General features: G+C 39.0%; 1 protein-coding gene across 9 annotated transcripts; it reads right to left on the bottom strand.

Moving 5' to 3' along the window:
• Positions 1 to 2,753: 2,753 nt before the first annotated feature.
• LOC111023707 (1-acyl-sn-glycerol-3-phosphate acyltransferase BAT2, chloroplastic) lies at positions 2,754 to 19,094 on the bottom strand. Of its 9 annotated transcripts, none has more exons than XM_088122673.1 (10): positions 16,763 to 16,859; positions 16,629 to 16,672; positions 16,264 to 16,387; positions 15,868 to 16,069; positions 15,636 to 15,702; positions 14,582 to 14,773; positions 14,058 to 14,464; positions 13,809 to 13,910; positions 13,050 to 13,339; positions 2,754 to 3,200 (listed from the first exon to the last, which is right to left on the bottom strand). In XM_088122673.1, exons 5-9 carry the CDS (start codon positions 15,700 to 15,702, stop codon positions 13,124 to 13,126), a joined length of 984 nt encoding a protein of 327 aa, XP_087978799.1. In that variant the 5' UTR covers positions 15,868 to 16,069; positions 16,264 to 16,387; positions 16,629 to 16,672; positions 16,763 to 16,859; the 3' UTR covers positions 2,754 to 3,200; positions 13,050 to 13,123. The 9 variants fall into 9 exon arrangements, with proteins under 9 accessions (XP_087978799.1, XP_087978800.1, XP_022156865.1 ...); XM_088122674.1 differs by having other exon boundaries at positions 16,271 to 16,387; XM_022301173.2 differs by lacking the exons at positions 15,868 to 16,069; positions 16,264 to 16,387 and adding an exon at positions 18,945 to 19,094 and having other exon boundaries at positions 16,763 to 16,874.
• Between the last annotated feature and the right edge of the window lie 586 nt (positions 19,095 to 19,680).

Below are 19,680 nucleotides of genomic sequence, written 5' to 3'. Positions count from 1 at the left end.
CGTGCAGACTCTCTGCCGTCCTCTGTTTAATAGTTAAAAGATAGGCCACGGGTCGGCTCCGACACCGTCCCCCTACAAACTGGGTCACGAATGCTCTGGTCAAGCTCTTGAAACTCGAGATTGACCCTCGTTTTAATTGTCGGAACCATATTCTGGCTGACCCGCTTAATGTAGTCGAGAATACCCGGCACCTGATCGCTTCCGACATTCCGTAGATATCTATCCATTCTCGATAAGCATCTAGATGGTCCACTAGGTCGGTCGTCCCGTCGAATTGTTTCACCGTGGGTAGCTTGAATTTTGGAGGGACCCTCTCTCCCATGATCTCCTCCGTGAATGGTGAGTCGGCTTGATCCAGTAGTTCTTCGAGGTCGAATCCCTTCTCCTTTTGGTTGTGTCGCTTCTCCGAAGGCTCTGGCCGATCTGTCAGTTTGCCTTTGTCGAGACTTATCGGCTCAGAGTTTCTGTTATCATGGTCGCTCTTGCCCCCATTTGGTGCCGGGGATTTACGTTGCTTTTTCATCTTTTGGGAGTCGAAAATCCGGGTTCGTCGCCTGGTATTTCCACCTATCCGCAACTTGCTCCCTGCACTGTTTGTTGACTCCTCGGTCTCGCTTTGCGCTGGGCCCTTCCCCTTTCTCGGGTCTCTGACAAGGGGTACCTCGTCGGACTCTTGTCGCTCGAATTGTCGAAGGACTTGGGTCATGCGTTGAAGCATGCCCTCTACCTTGTCTTCCAAGATCGCAAACTGCTTTTGGAGTGGCTCAGGGGTCGTTAGTGCATGCGCCTCGGGCAACCCCTCCTGACGTTCTGGGTTTGGCTGGCTGGTCCCATCCTCGGGTCCTCCAACCTGGGGGTCGTCCAAGTTCAGCCTCCTCTTGGCATAGCAGTTATCATCAGAGCGTCGTGGACTCCTTTCTGGTGTCATGTTGCTCAACTGGATGCTTTAAATCTTCCCTACAGACTGCGCCAATTGTTGATGCTTGGATTTCGGTCCTCCGGTTCTCCTCCTCGCACTCACCAAACTTGTTACTTCGGGACTAGTACCTGCAAAACCAAATCGAGCTAAACCGGTGTGACTTTAGTCACACGGGCTCCGATGCTTAAGTTAGCAAGAGAATAGCGTAAATGTGACTAACTTTTGGATGCCCTTACCTCTATCTAAGGCTGGATCGCTACTTATAGCGTGAAGTTGTTCCAGAACTTTTCGTAGCTAACCCTAATTCATCGTTGCAGGGCCTGGGCGAAACTGTCGATCGAAGACGGGGGATCGTTGGCTGGGCCGTGGGCCGAGCACGGCTCGGGACCGAGCCCCGGGTCGGGACCGAGCCCCTCGTGGCCCAGTGGGCTTCCCTCCGGTCATAACCTGTAGCTGACTATCGATTCCCGTTGCATAACAGCTAGCCACATGCAATTTTGTCACAAATAATTAAGCGTGTGTTTGGAAGTGATTTTGATATGTCCAAATTCATTATCAAAATCAATTCTCTTTCCATTAATATATTTTACCAAATTAAAAAATTAATTTTTAAAAAGTTTAAAATCACTTTAAATTGATTTTCATTCTATCACTTGTATTGTGATTTTAGAAAATCAATTATACTATCTTTTTTTTTTTCAAAATCACTAATTTTACCCAGGGTTCAAAATGTCGAGAGACATGTTGACATGTCGCTGGACATGCCGACATCGAAATAAGGGGAAAAAGTCGATTTTCCCCCATGTCATCGACACGTCGAAATGTCGACATGTCTTTTTCTTTTTCCTCTTCTTTAAAGTTATTTTATTTTCATCATCTTCTTACTATGCCACTGCAGTCTATAATAATTTAGTCCTTACTCAATGTCGACGTGTCGTGTAAATTTGATTGGAAAGTTGGATTGATGATTGATTTGAAGATGTGTTTGAAAAATTTGTAAATTCAAAATTGAAAAGAGAAATAGGTAAAAAGTAAACAGGTACGAGTTAATTAGAATTTAGAAATGTGTTTGGAAACCAAATCAGTAATTATCTCATTTCCAAATAAATCCTATTATGAAATAATTTCCATCAATCTTCATTAAACGAAAAAATCTTTTTTCGATATTTCTATCGACACGACATTTTCATAAGTAAAATGGTCATATTCTTACATTTAATGATTAAATGTGATCAATTATAGGCTAATTAAGCTACAATTCAATTTTTATTTGCTAATTCAAAAAATTTCCATCAATTTCCACAATTTCCATTATTTTTCCCGAAATATCCATCGACATCAACATGTCCGTAAAATCAGGACCTCGACATTTTCAACGACATCGACATTTTGAACACGGATTCTACCATCACTTCCAAACACACCCTGAATTATTTATATAAGCAATAATTAAGCAAAATAAACGCAATCAACTACCTTATTAAAAGAACCAATAAGTTATAGAGGTATATTTACTATTTGAATCAATAAGGCTGACCACCTTGATAATGAATATGAGAATCCAAATCCAAAGATTGTAAAGATGACTACATCATCAGACATTGGTTGTGTAAAAATCATGGAGACAGAAAGTTCAAACATTAAACATTCTAACTTGAATCAGCCATATGCCTCCAAGTTGACAAGTCATTCATTATACTCCTTTGTTAAAGATTATCAATTGAAACCAATCATTTGGTTTAATATCACAATCCCACTTTGTTACTCAAATCTAGCAATTGGGTGATACCCAAGTCAAGGAAAAATACTTCACTTCAAAGGCAATCTTAGGTCATATCTTTAACATAAATGAATTTTATAATCCCAAGTTCGGGCCTTGGGGCTTGCCCGTAGTTCCAACTCAAAAGAATTTTGTAAATGTGAATAGCGTTTTAAAGAGTATTATAGACAACAAAGTGAAAAATGAAGTTTGAAGGCAATTGAAGGCTACAGTACTACAAGAGGGAAGGATCTGATCACTTCTAACACTCTGTTGTAAGTATAAGACACACCTACAAAAGTGATGAACTAACCCTTAAAACTCTATAAAACAAAACTGAACATGAACTATTTTACATAATGTAAGAGGATATCTTGAGCATGCAGCCATAGACAAACAACACCTGAGCGAGCACAGCCCCGACACTGTATGCTGAGGGAATGAATCAACCATCAGACAAGTGAAAAGAGCCATCATTCAAGCATTCGAGAGCAGTTATAAATCCATTGGTTGAGCAACAAGCTGCAAAATGGAAATTAACTAACAGCACATAATTTTTGTTTTTTTAAATTAAACACTTTAATGAAAAAGAGATGCATTAATGAAGTTAAAAGAAGAAGAAGAGAGAAAAAATAGACCCACTAAGCATAACAGAAAATAAAACTGCTTCACCACTTACAAAGAATAATAAGAAAAATCACTTCATAGAGAGCATAAAAAAGAAGCATAACTTTTTGCAAAATCCCATTTAGTAAGCCAATCGAGATTTTAGGAACCGTGGACAGAATGAAGATTTTAGGGAAACAAACCTTTAAAGCCTCCTTCCCAGCCCAGATGTGATGCCAAAAGAGAACCTTTGTTCCATCACCAACTTTTTTGGAACATAACTGAAATCAATTAATGACTAACCATCCAAAATCCATCCACTCAACCCAAAAGCTTAAGCTGATAGGTTTGGGTAAATTTAATTCATTTATATTGGATGTCATCTAACACTCCCACCCACTTGTGGACTTGGAAAATTGCAACAAAACCCAACAAGTGGAAATTATAACAAATGGGGAGAAAACAACAACATGGTGATTCGAACATAGGACCTCCCGCTTCGATACCATCTTAAGGATGAATAAACCACTACTCAACCCAAAAGCTTAAGCTGATGGGTTGGGTAAATTTAATTCATTTATATTGGATATCATCTAACAATTTCATTCAAATCTAACTGATTGACTCCATGTCCTATTTTTTCTTGAATAGCCAACTTTTCGATTTCTTATTATCCAGTCTTTTAGCATCTTTTTTTTAATGGTCCAGTCTTTTAGCATCAATTGAAAAAATAATCATCAAATATTCTCACAAATATTTCCACTGCAAAACTTGCTTCTCTTGAATGATCAACTACCACCTCAAGAGGGATGGAACCGTTAAAAGTTCTTAGTTTGAATACAATCTTTCAGCTAGTCCCTCGCATGGATGGTTATTGAAGCACACCAGACAAAACCCCCATAATTGTTCTTAATTGCTTTAACAATCTCCTCCACTGAAACCCTAAATCTCTCAATTTTGGCACCCTGTTATTGAAAGAATATCAAAGAAATTGGATACATGGAAGAGGATTTAGCTCCCTGGGGGCGGTCAATTGACTCTATGTAGCATCCCTTTATTTCAAATGCCTTTGGGGGTTTGTAAACAAATTGAAAAAAAAAAGAATGAGAATTTTCGCAAGGCAATTCAAAAGGGCCTTTGAAACATCTTGTTTACTGTAATATATTTTTTTTATAGGAAACAGAGAATAATAGATTCATATCAAAAGAGCCCTAAAGGGCAACAACAGCCTAAAGGCGGAGGGTAGAGAGAACCCTCTCCTAAGGAACTATACAATCGTGGCTTTCCAATCTTGTAATATCGATAAAAGGCTATAATTACAAATAAAACCTTCTCGTGGATTGATGCTCCACCAAGAAGATGTATGCTTAATATTCGCGCAAAAAAAAAATCTATGTGGACAAATGTGTACTCAAAAAGTCTACTGTTCCTCTCTTTCCATAGAAGCCAAAGGAGGGCCCTTGCCCCACAATTCCAAAGGACCGAAGCTTTCCCATTGAGCGCTGGACTTCCAAAACCTTCTATGATAAAATCATCAATCTTTTTGGGGGGACAGAAAGAAAAGTCCATAAGGGAAGCCAAGTAGTTCCAAGCCCGTGAGGCAAAAGGACAATGGAGAAAAATGTGATCCACCATTTCTGCATTCTTTAAGCAAAGCACACAAGCCGAAGGAGAAAGAGCCCAATAAGGAAGCTTTCATTGGATCCTCTCGGCCGTATTTGTGCCCCTATAAAACGAGTCCATCGAAAGAATTTCAGCTTTTTCGGTACCCTAAAATTCCAGATAAATGAATCTGTTGCCGTGCTCAATTTAGGGGAAGATGTAAAGCTAGAAAAGATGATTTCGCTGTAAAAAGTCCCTTGTTGTCTGTCTTCCACCATAAACAGTCCCTACCCTGAGAATCACTCCTTCCAGCTAGTTGACAAAAGCAGCCCATCTATCAATCTCCCAGTCAAAAAAACTCCTCCTCAATCCAATGTCCCAAGTTGAGGCCTCAGACTTCCAGCAAGCTGTTCCAAGTTGTTCACTGGAATATAACCTCTAAGCATATAGAAGATAGAGGTTTGGGATTGGTCTGCCGAAGAAGAACAGCGCATTACTAGCAAAATGGGGTTGGCGTTTTGGCCTTGAACCCCTCTTGCTATGGTGGCAGGTGGTGGACAGCATCTATGATTCAGATAAGTTTGGTTGGTTTACAGTTGAAAAGCCAAATGCTTGTCTCCGATGTCCTTGGGTCAATATTACTAAGCATTGGAAGAAGGTGGAACTCTATTCTTCTTACAAGCTTGGTTCTGGTGAGCGGATTGCTTTTTGACACCATCAATGGGTAGGAAATTCTCCTATAATTGTTAGTTTCTACAAGAAACTTCCAGCTCTCTCCTTCTCCCCTTGGTTCTGTCTCAGATTTTTGGGATTTAACAACTGCTTCATGGAATGTTGTAACAAGATCTTTGAAAGATGATGAAATTAATGAGTTTGCATGCCTTCTGTCCGTCCTAAGTTCAACCGCTACCATTAATAATGAAGATGGTGAATTTTGGCTTTTGGAGGCTTTGGGTGTTTTTTCAGTTGCTTCATTGTGCATACCCCATTCTCCCTATTCCTGGCCTAAGGAATTTTTTTTTTTCTTTTTTTTGGAACAAGATACGAACTTTTCATTGAAAGTATGAAAAGGAACAAAAAATGTTCAAAGATACAAACTCCCGAAGGAGCGAGAGAGAAACTAAAAGAGGCAAGCTTCTTAAAGAGAGCAATAAAAGCGAACAAGAATTAAACGGGAGCAATAAAGGCCACCCAAAACAACATAACAAAAAGGATGAAAAACTAGAAATCTCAGAGGGATGCTTTCAACTTCGAAGGGATGCTTTCAACTTGGCTAGACTGAAACTATCCACCAATGACTTGCTTTTTCCTTGAGACAACGACCCAAAAAGAGGACTCCACTTCACTACAACCCAGAAAAAATTCATCTGACTCCAAACTAGAAGGAATTTCCTGCTTGATACCAACAAGGCACAACCGCAGAACAAATAAAAACAGGAATTTGATCTCTTTCACTCCTCTAAGAAAAAGTGTTGCCCCTAAAACCAACACTTTCTCCAAAAAGACCAACTGAACCAACAAAGAAAGCAACCAAGATATCATTTCTCGGATAACCACTGATCCAAATGCCAAAATTTTCTGCAAACCAAACAACACCAAAAATCAACCCTTGGAACATTGAAGACCAATGACTTTGGAACTCTAACTTCAAACCCTACTGCAAGACCAGAAAAACTTTCCATCAAAAACAACTGCTGCAAAAAGTTGTTTGTGAATCCCAAAAAACGAAACATCAAGAAGAACTTTGATGTAGAGTCTTGACTGCTTATACTCAAATTCAAATCATTCTCATCGTCCGCAAAATAATAATCCACCTGGATTTTCTTTGATCCTTCATTGGTTGACCTAATAGAGCCGAGAGAGAGAGAAGGGTGGATCTGAAGGGACGTCTGGAAGATTTAATTTGAAAACCCTTTAGAATCCCTTCTCTTTCCTCAATAAAATCTTGTGCTAAAAAGGAATGATTTAAACCAGCTATATTTGGAGAATCGAGATCAGCACTTTCTCTTTCCTTCTCATTAAATGCAGATTCCAAATTTAAATTGAGAGAATCAACTGTCAATAAAGCTTCCACATCCTTAGTCGAAATTTCCTTCTTGAATAAAAAAAAGGTAGGGGAGGAATAAAGTTTCTCCTTGAAAATATATCCGGGTCAAATTTAGGGCTACACTCACCAACTGGAGTGGAATCCGAGATTGCCTTTTCCTCTTCCGATAATTTCCTCTGTCTTCTTAAAAGTTGTTTCATCTTCAACCAAAGACGCTTCATCTACCCAAAACTTCATGAAACCTCTTCAGATCCATCGAGTTTGAAGATTCACCAATCAAAAACTTCATGGGATGATTGACTGTTTTAAACAAAGGTTCCACACGAACCACAAAAATTCTAGATTTCGAATGAACATCAATAGAGGCCGGAAGAAATCCAGCTGATAATTGGATAAAAATAGCTGAAGTTATTTTGCCTGTTTCCTTCATTTTGTGTCTTATGGGCTGTGCTAGTGGGGAATGTATGGATCATTTATTCTTCCAGTGTCCCTTCGCATTGCACTGCTGGTCTTTACTATTTCAGGAGTTCCATTTGAGTTGGGTTGCGTTGGATGTCAAGGAGGATCTGATCCAGTTGTTATATGGCCCGGTTTTACCGTCCAAAGCTTGTCTTCTTTGGACTAATGCTTCCAAAGCTATACTATCTTAATTATGGTTAGAAATAAATCTTCGTATCTTTGAGGGCAAGAGCAAATTAGCTTTCAAATGTTTCAGCCTTGCTAAGTTTAAAGACTCATAATGGTGTTCTCTTTCAGATCCTTTCGGAAATTATTCTCCTAATCCTATTTGCCAACTTGGACACTTTCATTTTCCCTTCTTAATTGTTACCTTTTATGTTCTCTCTTCTTTTTTCTGCACTCTTTCGGGAGTTTGTATCTTTGAACAATTTTTGTTCCTTTTTTCATACAACGACAAGTTCATTTCTGGTTAAAAAAAACAATCTCCTCCACCAAAGCATCAACTGTAAACCCCTCTGTTTGATCAATACCCATTGCTTGTATTCTAACAACCTCAGACCGTCATGCTTAAATAATTTCACTTTTCAAATTTAAGGAAAATTTTCTCTACTGCCTTCCACCCATCTGGTGAGGTATTTCCTCACTCTTTGATTGAATCTCGAGCAAAAGCCCGTAGGCAATACAGAAACACCCCACCTATTCGAGAGGGTGGGTAAGCTCTCCTTCTACCTCCTTACAATACTGACCAAAAACAAGCATAATCCCCGACATTCCCTAACCTCCTTCTATATCTACTCGGCCCTCACTCCCACACTGATCCCTGGGCCCCACAACCTAAAACGGTTATTCCTCCCCTCTACCCGAGTACAATTCCTTTCTTGCCCCTCATAGTATATTTGTTAACTATTGGTGGCCTAACAACTTCCCCCTCTATCAGCTCCACCTTGTCCTCAAGGGAGAAATCCGAAAATTGGAGTTGCATTTCCTCGAATTATTCCCAGGTAGCTTCCTCTTCAGGTAGTCCCTTCCAACTCACTAAGACTTCTGGAGCACCAGTGGCCTCATTAGCTCCCGTAGCAAAGATTTCTTCAGGCTCTAACTTCCACTCCATCTCCTCTGTCAGTTGGGGAGGGGATCTGTTGGACAGCAAAGTTGCTTCCAATAGCTTTTTTAAGCTGAGAGACATGTAATACGGGGCGGATCACGGCTTCTGGTGGCAAAGCCAAGCGATAAGCAACCTGGCCAATTCGTTGTTCCATTGTGTAAGGGCCAAAGTACTTGGCAGATAGCTTTTCATTCCTCCACTTGGCTAAGGACTTCTGGCGGTATCCACGAATTTTCAAGAATACAGCATCCCCTACTTCAAACTCCATCTCTGTGCGATGTTCATCCGCCAACTTCTTTATCCTTCACTGTGCTCACAGCAGGTTGTCTTTAAGCACCAATAGTGCTTGGTCTCTGTCCGCCAATTGTTGGTCCAGTGTTGCAATAACTATCCTCTGGTTGCCATAGTATAGCAATGGGGTGGTGCACACCCATAAACGGCCTGGAATGGTGTCGAGCCGAGGGAGCTATGAAACGTGGTATTATATCAGTATTCTGCCCACGATAACCAGCTTTCCCAAGTACGTGGAGATTCCCCACAGAAACAGTGAAAATAGGTTTCGAGGCATCGATTCACCACCTCTGTTTGACCATCCGTCTGTGGGTGATAGGCGGTACTCCTTTTAAGCTTAGTTCCTTGGAGGCGAAACAGCTCTGTCCAAAAGTTACTTAGGAAGATCTTGTCTCTGTCGGATATAATTGATTGTGGGAACCCATGTAGACGTACCACCTCTTTGACAAATGCCGCAACCACTGTCTTTGCTGTAAACGGATGACAGAGGGGGATAAAATGTGCATACTTGCTCAACCTGTCAACAACCACGAATATTGTGTTTTGTCCCCTTGATTTAGGTAGTCCTTCCACAAAATCCATTGTGATGTCTTCCAATATTTGCATTGGAATAGCTAACGGTTGGAGTAGCCCTACAGGGGAAACGGTCATAGACTTGTTGTGTTGGCACACACAACATTCTTCCACAAACTTCTTTACATCAGCTTTCATCCCTACCCAGTAAAGTTCTCTGGTTATCCTCTTATAAGTGCGTAAGAATCCAGAGTGGCCACCCATAATCGAGTTGTGGTAAAGATGGAGGGTGGATGATTTCAGTGAGGAACCACCAGAGATTACCATTCGATTCTTGTAGTTGAGGGTACCATGTTGAACACTGTACTTGGGATGGCTCTCCGGGTCAGCTGCTATCTCACGCAAGACCTTGGATAGGAACGGATCGGTCGAGACCTCCGACTTAAAGAGCTCTACATCTAACAAAGCGGCGACGGTTAGCACATTCAACTGACTGGTGGGGGGCATCCTCGAAAGGGCATCAGCCGCTTTGTTTTCTAAGTCGGGCTTGTACTAAATCTCAAAGTCGTATCCAAGGAGTTTAGACACCCACTTTTGGTATTCAGGCTGCACAATCCGTTGCTCTAGTAAGTACTTAAGCGCCTGCTAATCAGTTCGGACAATAAACCTTTACCTTTGCCCCAACAGGTAAGGCCTCCATTTCTGAATTGCTAGTGTTACCGCCATCAACTCCAGCTCATACACAGATTTAGCTTGTCCCTGTCTAGACAGCGTATGACTGTAGTAGGCAATAGGTCGTTGTTCTTGTGTGAGCACTGCTCCCAAACCAGTACCCGAAGCATCCGTTTTTATCACGAATGGCAGATTGAAATCAGGGAGAGCTAGGACTGGTAGGGTCACCATAGCTGTTTTCAACTTCTCAAACGCTTCGGTTGCCTGATCATTCCACTTGAATGCGTCTTTTTTAAGTAGTTGGGTGAGAGATGCAGCAAGGTTCCATAATTCAACACGAATTTTTTGTAGTATCTGGTTAGGCCTAAGAAGCCCCGGAGTTCCCTCAAATTCCTGGGAACAGGCCAACTTAACATTGCTCCAATCTTCTCAGGATCGGCCTCTACCCTCTCTTCTGATACCCAATGCCCCAAGTACTCCACCTTGGTCTGAGCGAAGCTGCACTTCTTGTAATTGGCGTATAGGGAATGATCTCGCAGCAAGTTAAACACCACCATGAGGAGAGTAATGTGCGTTTGCAAATTAGGGTTTTGGAATAGACCCAAGACCATGTAACTCGTCCAACAACTGATCGATCACGGGTATGGGGAACTTGTCAGGTATGGTAATGTTATTCAAAGCTCTATAGTCCATGCAAAAACGCCAGCTCCCATATTTCTTCTTCACAAGTAGGACTGGGCTCGAATATGGACTAGGGCTCGGTTGGATCAATCCTTTCTGTATCATGTCCTCAATCATTCGTTCGATCTCTGTTTTTTGGGCATGGGCATAGCAATAAGGTCTGATGTTCATCGGAGGTTCCCCTTCTCTAATCCCAATTCGATGATCAATGTTTCTGGGGGGAGGTAACTGTTCGAGTTCATGAAACAAATCTTGATATTCCGCTATCAATTGCAGAATTTCTGCCGGCAAGGTTACCCTGTCCATTTCCAACGCCACATTCAAGGCCCACAGTTCCACAAGGAACCCTGATCAGTTTCTTGCCAAGCACGAGTAAGTCTCTTGAGTGAAACTTCCAATCGTGCCAATGTAGGGTCACCCCTCAGCATGATCCATTTGTCTCCTCTGATAAACGACATGGTCAAGGCTGGCCAGTCCGTTTTCATCTTCCCCATTGATTGAAGCCACTTCATTCCCAAGATTACATCTAGGTCATTCAACTCGATGGGTAGGAAGTCTTCCACAACCGTCACTTCTGGTAGTTCTAATATCACCCTGCAACAGATTCCCTACCCCTTTAAAGTCGTCCTTGTTCCTACGATTATTCCGTAATTAAACGTTTCCGATTGGGGAATTTTGAGTTCACTTACGAGCTTCTGTGACATAAAATTGTTAGTAGCTCCCCAATCCAACAGCACCACCACCTCGCGCCCTTGCACTGTTCCCCTTACTTTAATCATGCCTGGCGTCGTTAGTCCGACAATCGTATTGAGGCGACACATCACCGCCTTCCCTTTTTCCTCCATGCACTTGTCCACTTCCTCTTTCCTCTTTCGATATTCCTCCTCCGTCAAGCGCTTATAGGCAGTTTCTCTCCTCGCCGTCGATGTCCCTGCCATCGGTACTACCGCTGCGGTGGCGACTGGCTTAGTCGTCAAAGTGCCGGTGCGTGTGGCTGTCGTTTCTAGAGGTTTGCCCGTTGGTTTACCAGCAACGGCATTTACCCTCGTGGCCCGATCAACTGTTCCACTTCCTGCTTCTTGGACCGCTGTGGCGATATCCTCAATTAGTTGGGACCTGCGCATCATCTGCTCTAGACTGATAGGCTCAGTGGCCAAAACTTCCGCTCTAATGACTGGGTCCAGGCCATCGGAAAGGTGAGACAACGGCGCCGAGAGGGCTTCGAAGGTCTAACAGTATTCCTCCACTAATCCTTCCTGTTTGAGCGCTAGGACTCGTGCACATAATCGTCCCTCTTTGCCCTTTTCTGAATCTCACTAGCAATCGTTGTCTCAAATTCTCCCAACTAGTGAACTTATCTCTTGGCTCATGCCAACGATACCACGCTAAGGCTACCCCATCGAAGCTAACCACCGAGACCACTAACTTCTCTTCGTCAGTGAGTTTATGAATCTCAAAGTACCTTTCAGCATGAAATAACCAAGAATCGGGGTCCAAACCAGTGAATATAGGCATTTCGACTTTTTTGAACTTACTTCGGTCATATCCTTGGTCGTGGTTCTGGTTCCCTCCGATCATTTCCGCCGTCTGTTTGTTCTTCAACATCGACGATTCTCCCAGTTGCGAAACCGACGAAGTCGGCCCTCCGATAATTTCGGCCATGAATGCTTCCAGCATCAGCTGTGTTTTGCCGCTTGCCTTCTGTTGTTCATCGAACTTCACACACAAGGTTGCGATTGCCCCCTTAATGTCGACGATTTCCCTCTCAGTCGCTTCACACCGTGTTTCAAGTTCCTTCACCGTCATCTTCTCTCAGTTTTCCCTGGCACCGAACTTATTCCGATACCAATTAGTGAGGTATTTCCTCACTCTTTGATTGAATCTCAAGCAAAAGCCCGTAGGCAATACAGAAACACCCCACCTATTCGAGAGGGTGGGTAAGCTCTCCTTCTACCTCCTTACAGTACTCACCAAAAACAAGCATAATCCCCAACATTCCCTAACCTCCTTCTATATCTACTCGGCCCTCACTCCCACGCTGATACCTGGGCCCCACAACCTAAAACGATTATTCCTCCCCTCTACCTGAGTACAATTCCTTCCTAGCTCCTCCTAGTATATTTGTTAACTATTGGTGGCCTAACACTATCATGCTTACAAATTAAATGGATTGGTAACTTAATCTTCTTCGGAATTTTTAAATATTTCTTTCAATAATGCTCTACTTATACTACCTTTTTCCTTTCCTCCTTTCTGTAACTAATTTTGTCTGCTATAAATGTTGATTAATCAATATTTTAAAAGAAACACACATGGTAGAAACATTAAAGTGGATGACATGATATGCAAAGACCAAAGTAATAAAAAAAAAAAATAATTGTATAGAGATTGTTACCTTATCAAAAGTACACATGCTCCATATGTAACTGAAATCTGAGTAATGAATTCAAACTTTTCTACTGGTAGAGCTCAGCATTCTTTACTCAGCGCATCTGCAATTACATTCCTAGCTTCATTGCACAATGTTTCTGGATCCCCTTCCACCAAAACTTTGTGGACAATAACTTTGACAGATCCCACATTCAAGATGCCTTCAAAACCTGATGGCATAATGCTACCAGTTCCGACAAGTGTAATGGGTACAACAGGCACTTTGGTCTTTGCTGCAACACTGAATGCTCCTTTCTACAAATCAACACTTTTGTTTCAATAGAAGACATTTAATTAAAAAACTATACATACAAATGAACAGATACTTTTATACTTTCTAACCATTCAAATACAATTTCCTCTCAAGCACCTTATTTAACTTCAAAGATACAGAAAACTTTCTACGGAATTCAATATGGTGAAAGTAAAATGGTAAACAGAAAGTTAACCACACTAGAAAACTGCAAAGCAACCAATACAAATAATATAATAGAAAGCAGCAAAGCAAGAAGACAATTAAAACGGTGAAACAGTTTATTTTAATGCTCTAACTTCAGTATTGAATGGGATTGGTACTACCATTTAAAATAATTGTGTATTTCCAAGTCGAGTAAACCACACTAGCTTGTGAAGAAAATATGAATTCCATACATCTGTTCGTGTCTACCAAAAATCAACACTAGTGTCCCCAACCTGCAATGGTTTGAAATATGATGCCTCTTACCTTGAAAGCACCTAATTTTCCATCTTTACTACGTGTTCCTTCGGGAAAGAAAAATACAGATGCACCCTTCCTTATAAGCTCCATGCATCGCTTCAGACAGTCCTTCATTAAAAAATTAACAAACTTTGATACAATAACCTAACAATATAATTCTTAACCATATAAAAAATTCCACTAATTTACACAATTCAAATTTGTCTCCTAAATGATAAACTGTGCAAAATCCACACAGATAATGGAAGAAAGTACCAACTGGCTTCTGCTATCCATGCGCTTCAAAGGAATGACGCCCATCATAAACATAGCCCAACCAATAATGGGAAAGAGAAATATTGTAGTCTTGCTAATGAACTTAAAGCTTCTGCCAAGAGTAAGAAGTGTATATATGTCTAGAAAGCTCTGATGGTTGGAAACATACACAGCAGGAGAGTTTGGAGAGGGCAAATTCTCCAACCCTTCATATTTGATCCTAAAAAATGGAGCAATAGACAAAGTTGCCCACATTTTAGCAATTGTATAATGAATTCTTCTGCGGTATCTATCCATCAACAACACAACTGGATGTGCCACCAGCATAAGCATAAAGAGAAAAATAGCAGTGATTGCAGTAGTAGCATAAAAGCACATTCCTCTGACTTTTGAGCCCAATGGTACTTCTGCACTTTAGGTAGTTGAAAAGAAACAAAGTAAATTTGGAATTAGACATATAAGATAACATGTTAAAAGAAAAAAAAAAGGAGAGAAAAAAAAAACAATATTCATCCAAGAGAGACCTGATAATGGATAATCAGCTTCATGAATTCCCATTTTTGCAAGTTCAGACCTAACAATAATGTGCCGGGGTACTCTTTTTCCACTAAGCAGTTTATTGTGCCAAGGGTTGTATAGATTCTCGTTTGGAGTAGGATAACACCAAGAGACACCAGCATATTTTCGGATGATAGATGAGAAGCAATGATGTTGAGCTGTAGGATATCAAGAGAAATGTCAAAGCCTTAGCTATAACTAACTTTATTTTTTTTAGATCAAGAAACTATTTCATTGATATATGAAAGCTATAACTAACTTTCTATTAGAAAAAAAAAACGAAAGCATAATGTTAATCAACCCAGTACTGCTTTCAAGTTTCAACACATTTTCTCACAAACAAGTTATGTATGAAGCATTTCATAAAATAGTTGTGTCAAAATAACATGCTTTTGAGTTCTGCAGCTGTGTCAAAAGAAGTTGTTTTTTCCTTAAAAGGAAATTCATGCTGAAGCATTATGAATTCAAGTACATGTACATCCAGAGCTGTTTACTAACACCCAGTGGTTTCCTAATGACAAAGTCAAGAAGTATAGAATCTTTTTGCATGGTTGAGAATCAGCAGGTGATCAAAATAAAATGAAGAAAATTGCATATAGAACACTCGATAAACAATAATTGTGCGCAATTTCTTCATAACATGTCATATTTCTGATAATCCTAGTCATTAACTAGTAAATGAACAAGGAAGGTTTAGACATGAACAGTTGCACAAGGTTTAATACATTCCACTTCACAAGCAAACATGCTATAGGCAAAAATTTTGTTTTATAAACTCTGCGTCTGGCCTAAGATGAAAAAACCGAATATTTGGCAAACACATGATATAGCATGAATCATTATACAATATTGGACAGGTCATAAATTTCTGTTTGTCTAGGCAACCTACATGCTGCTAAAATCCCAAAAAAACAAAAGGTAGTGGAAACTACTGAGCACTCAAAAAGTGTCAGGTTACAGTTAAGTTATTTGAGAGAACAAATTAATTAGAAGAAGATTTCTTAGCAAAGAATAACTTACCAACATTTCTCAAATTTGCTCGTTGATGTAGAGAGACACAATACTGAAGACCCATAAATGCATTCATCTGCAATTAAAGTGGTAATTAACGTTCTCACTAACAAAATAAATGCATACTAGCGTTTCTTGTAATTGCCCTTGGGGCCTTTTGTATAGAAATATTTGTTTCATATTAAAAAAAAAAAAAAAAAAAAAAAAAAAAAAAAAAAAAGAAGAAGAAGAAGAAGAATACTAATAATGCCAAAAAAGGATGGAGCGTTTCTCTCTCTCCTTCATCCTATTCTTGTGACCTCATCCCCCTTCACCATGCTTCTACAATTGCCCTCTTCCGCGAACATGGTTGCTTCAATCAGGCAGCCAAATGTCTATTGAGTGAGCAAAAGGTGTTTGTCCTTGAAGAGTGCACGGATAAGCATTTTGAGGAGCATGGTTGTCTGAATTAAGCATTGATTAAGATTTAAGGGTATTTGGAAAACTAAAGTTCACTAAGAGATGAAATTCTTCCTTTGAGCATTTGCCCGACATCAGTTAAATATCTACTATAGAATTCATAAAGGCTTCCAAACTTTCTTTTATTTCCTATCTGGTGTGCACTGTGCCAAAAAGCCTTAGAAGATGAAAACCATACTTTTTACCATTGCTTTTTTGGAACTAAGAGTTGGAGAAATCTATTTTGAAATATCTTCATTTGCTAGTGCTTCACCAAGAGCAAAGCGTTCCTTCCACTTCTTTGTGGACATCCTTCAGGCTCCCTAAAATCATTTGGTCCAATACCATTATGACTACACTTTAGTAGTTAAGGTTAAAAGAGAATCTTTCAAGGATATTCGAGTTAAATTTTGCAATGTTTAAACACATATCAAGCAACCTACAAGAATATCTTCCAAACTCTATCATCAGCTAATCAGCAGACTTAAATTTTGCAACAGAAAATATAGAAATAAACAAAGACAATTGAACAAAAGTGATAAAGAGATCGACTAAAACGCTTACCGGCAGAGAAGATGAAGCACTGGAAAGCCCAAGTTCTTGATAACCTAAACATTTGGTCCAGTCCAACAGAATTGCGTTAATTACACACAAATAAAATTGTAAAAACACCATAAAAATAAAGAAACTCAAAATACCGTAGCGATGGAGAGCAAGTGAAAACCCGTGGTGAGGTAGAGAAATGCTTTCCATGGACACAATGCAGACCAAACCTTGAGAAGAATAAGAGTTCAATAAAACAGATCTGCTCTGTTTCATGACAAAATGCATCTTAGCTTGGGCTGAGGATTTGTAAAACAAAGATAAGATTGTCTGTATAATTCTATGCATAGTCCTTATTAGGGAACTGCACAGTTCAATTTGATTCAATTTCTTTCCAATGCTGATAAGCAGAGCATCATACTCACTTTTTTCATGGGAGCAAACCAAGTTCATTTTGCCTCTAATACAAACTGGTTTAACTGGATTAGTTTTCTTCTTTTGGACCAATAATGTACGGCCTCATTTCTTCCCAATTTTCAGTATTAGGCCAGAACTCAGTATGTTAGGGCTTGTTTGGTAACATTCTCGTTTCTTGTTTCAGTCTCCTTTTTAATAAAGATAAATAGAATTTCAAGCCCAACATCCATAGATTCAAGAATGATAAAACAATATTTTTACTTATATTTTGGAACAAATTGGAAACGAAAACAAAAAAACAAGAAACTTGTTTGTGTTGTTTCTTAAATTTCTATACAATTTTGAGAATTTTTCTAAAAAATGAGAAACGAGAAAAATAAATAGTTAAAAAAAAAAGCTTAAGTTTCTTAATAAAATTGGAAACAAGAAACGGTTACAGAACAGGCCCTTAAATCCTAGTTCATTTCACCTTTTTTTTATTGTATCTAACCGAAAGAACTTAATAAGTTTTCTAACCAATTCAATAGACCATCCAACTATTCTGAAGTCATGTGACTGAGACTATAAGAACATCATCAACTAGTAACGAAAACAACCATATCATAACCTAAACATACTTCTAAACAAACATCAGCAATTTATGTCCAGGAATTAACTTAGGATCAAATGGGTTCGCGACAAAAGTCTTGTTCTACAGGTTGCAGAAGATCAATCATAACAAAAAATACAAAAGCATGATGATGGAGGGTAAATTCAACAAGAGGACCAATGTTGAGAGAGAGAGAGAAACAAACATTCGCATCACCCACCCAGTTGTTGACGGATGAACTGATTAACAAGAGAGATGGGAGAGTGAATGCTGAGTCGAGGGAACTGATTATTGAAATAGAGAGAGAAAGGACAGGGAGGGAGGAGAGAGGAGGGGTAGAGAGAAAGTTCGTCTTCTTCTTCTTCCAGAAGAAATTACAAGGAAGGATTTGACGTGGGCTATATTTGTATTTGTATTTGAAATTTACATCATTGTCTGGTTAATCCAATTTTTACAGATATGGGATGGCACTCTCGGTCTGCCGGCATGGAGCTGGTTAGACAGATCCGTCATTTTCATTTTTGGAAATTGGAAACTACAAATTTTTTTTCTCTGGAGTAAAATAAATCTAACTTACTACCTTTGATTGCCAAGAAAACTTCTAGGTAGGGGTGGCCACTAGGATCGAACTAAAAGCTGAATATTTTCGGTTTGGTTCAGTTTGTTAGTGAAAAAATCAAAGCAAGTCGAATCGAACCAAACTCTTATAAATCTATATCTATACTATATTCAAACAAAAGGATTTCTGAAAAACATTTCTAGTACATGGTATCCATCTTAATTTTAAGTAAATTACATAATCGTCATTTTCATAATAATTTACAATCCAATACATGGAATAGGTAGGTATGTTCCAGTCAGACGAGTGCAAATTTGGTTCTGGTTGTGGAGATGAACTGTATATTATTGTTGATTTCAATACATGGACTATATTAATTAACCATTACTTCATAACAGCCCCATCAATTCGTTAATTATATTTATGTAGAAATCGCTTAGAACCATTTAATGGAAATTGAAATGTGCCATTCAATTCACAGTTACAAAAAGAAATTATTATCATGATTACTAAAACGTAACATACAGCTATTCAAATTCCTAATGAAATATATATACATACACACAAAGATACCAAATTCAAACTCTCCAACTCTCAAAACCCAATTCTCCCAATTTCATAAATGTTGCGTGAAGATGCTCTGTACTCACCATAGAGTAAAGATTGAGTCACATATGACACAGAAATCTTTTCGAACTAAGTTTAGTGCGGCGATTCCCAACAACACAATAGAAATCGAGGGGAGGGAGGTTAGTGAAAGGATTAAACGTACCCGACGATGGTAGAGTGAGAATCGACCAAAAAGGAGCAGAAGAAATCAGCAGTGCAGTCACGACGGCGACGAAGGCAGCGCAAAGACGGTAGAATAAAATTGGCAGAGGGACGAAACGAAAGAAAATGATTAACTTTAATTAGGGCTTTGAACTCGTGTAACTTTAGTTTACAAAAAAAAAAAAAAAAAAAAAAGCCCTTCAATATTTTGTTTCATACAAATATTACTCTAGTACTTTTTCTTAATTCTTCAGTTATATATATATGTTTTTCTTTTCTTAATTATTATTTTAGTACAAATTGGATCAAACTTATAACCTTTTAGTTGAATTATTATTCTTAATTCTTTAGTTATATATATATTTTAGTAAAAATATTATCACGGGTCAATCCTCTTATCCTACTACATTTGGTTGACCATCATGCTTTAAACTCATTCCGTCTAAATCATTTGCTATTTACCTTGGCCTACCATTAGGTCATCCATGGTTGTACTTTGTAATAATTATTTAGTAATTTTTTAAATTAAGGACTTTTTTTTAAAATATATATTATTTTTAAATGATATTTTAAACTAAAATGATTATATTTATTAAACCTTTTACTTCTACTTAATTTGCTAAAAAAAAAGTCTTACTAAATGAAACGTTATGAGTTTAAAAAATTATTATTTTAACAGAAGAACTTGGGAAAGTTCATTTTATTCTCTATTTTCAAATAAATATAATAAATTAAAA

This window comes from Momordica charantia (assembly GCF_013281855.1).
Source record: "Momordica charantia cultivar OHB3-1 chromosome 4 unlocalized genomic scaffold, Mcharantia_2.0 BLBB01000004.1, whole genome shotgun sequence".
NCBI classification, from domain to species: Eukaryota; Viridiplantae; Streptophyta; class Magnoliopsida; order Cucurbitales; family Cucurbitaceae; genus Momordica; species Momordica charantia.
This window is presented reverse-complemented; position numbering and strand designations above follow the sequence as displayed.